General features: G+C 40.9%; 1 protein-coding gene across 8 annotated transcripts in view; it reads right to left on the reverse strand.

The window, feature by feature from the left end:
* Nucleotides 1-535, reverse strand: part of LOC119593490 (gelsolin, cytoplasmic-like) — a 58,995-nt gene that overhangs the window by 6,180 nt on the left and 52,280 nt on the right. For all 8 annotated transcript variants that reach the window (XM_037942433.1, XM_037942436.1, XM_037942439.1 and 5 more), the window contains 2 exons: nucleotides 379-450; nucleotides 40-213 (listed from right to left, as the gene is read on the reverse strand). In XM_037942433.1, the coding sequence (XP_037798361.1) occupies nucleotides 40-213; nucleotides 379-450 (246 nt within the window). The remainder of the gene's footprint in view (nucleotides 1-39; nucleotides 214-378; nucleotides 451-535) is intronic.

The following is a 535-nucleotide window of genomic DNA, read 5'->3' on the forward strand; positions in this document are numbered from 1 at the left end:
CACAAAAAAAAAAAAACATATCTTCCCAAGTGCACTAACCTCCTGGCCAAAGTTGGAAACCTCATTGACCCTCAAGCAGCCAGCAGGAGAAATGGTGCAGTGGAAGAGGCGAGGATACAGGAGTGGCTTGTCAAGGTCACGAGCCTTCTGGTAGTCTGCCTGGCCTCCGAGAGCACCCCAGAAGCCATCATCTTCACCTCCTTCAGCCATTTCCTGATTAAACATGATTCCTTTATCTTCCTTTCTATACTATATATCTATATAATCTAAATCCTTATGGTAGAGATTTATGTGGTTCTTATTTCCATAGTGTTTCACTCTGATCAATTTTACTGTACACGTAGTACAAAATCCTAAAGCATGAAATTTGCTTCTTACCTGTACATCACGTCCAGGAGACACCAACTCTGCCACACGAGCCCCCATGGCTTTCTCTTCTTCACTGGCTCCCTATGAAGAATCAAAATAATATATAAAAAGCATTATTGGATGACTATCAATTACAGTTTATATGATTCATCATTACTGCCATTAC

Source organism: Penaeus monodon, chromosome 32, assembly GCF_015228065.2.
Source record: "Penaeus monodon isolate SGIC_2016 chromosome 32, NSTDA_Pmon_1, whole genome shotgun sequence".
Taxonomy (NCBI): domain Eukaryota; kingdom Metazoa; phylum Arthropoda; class Malacostraca; order Decapoda; family Penaeidae; genus Penaeus; species Penaeus monodon.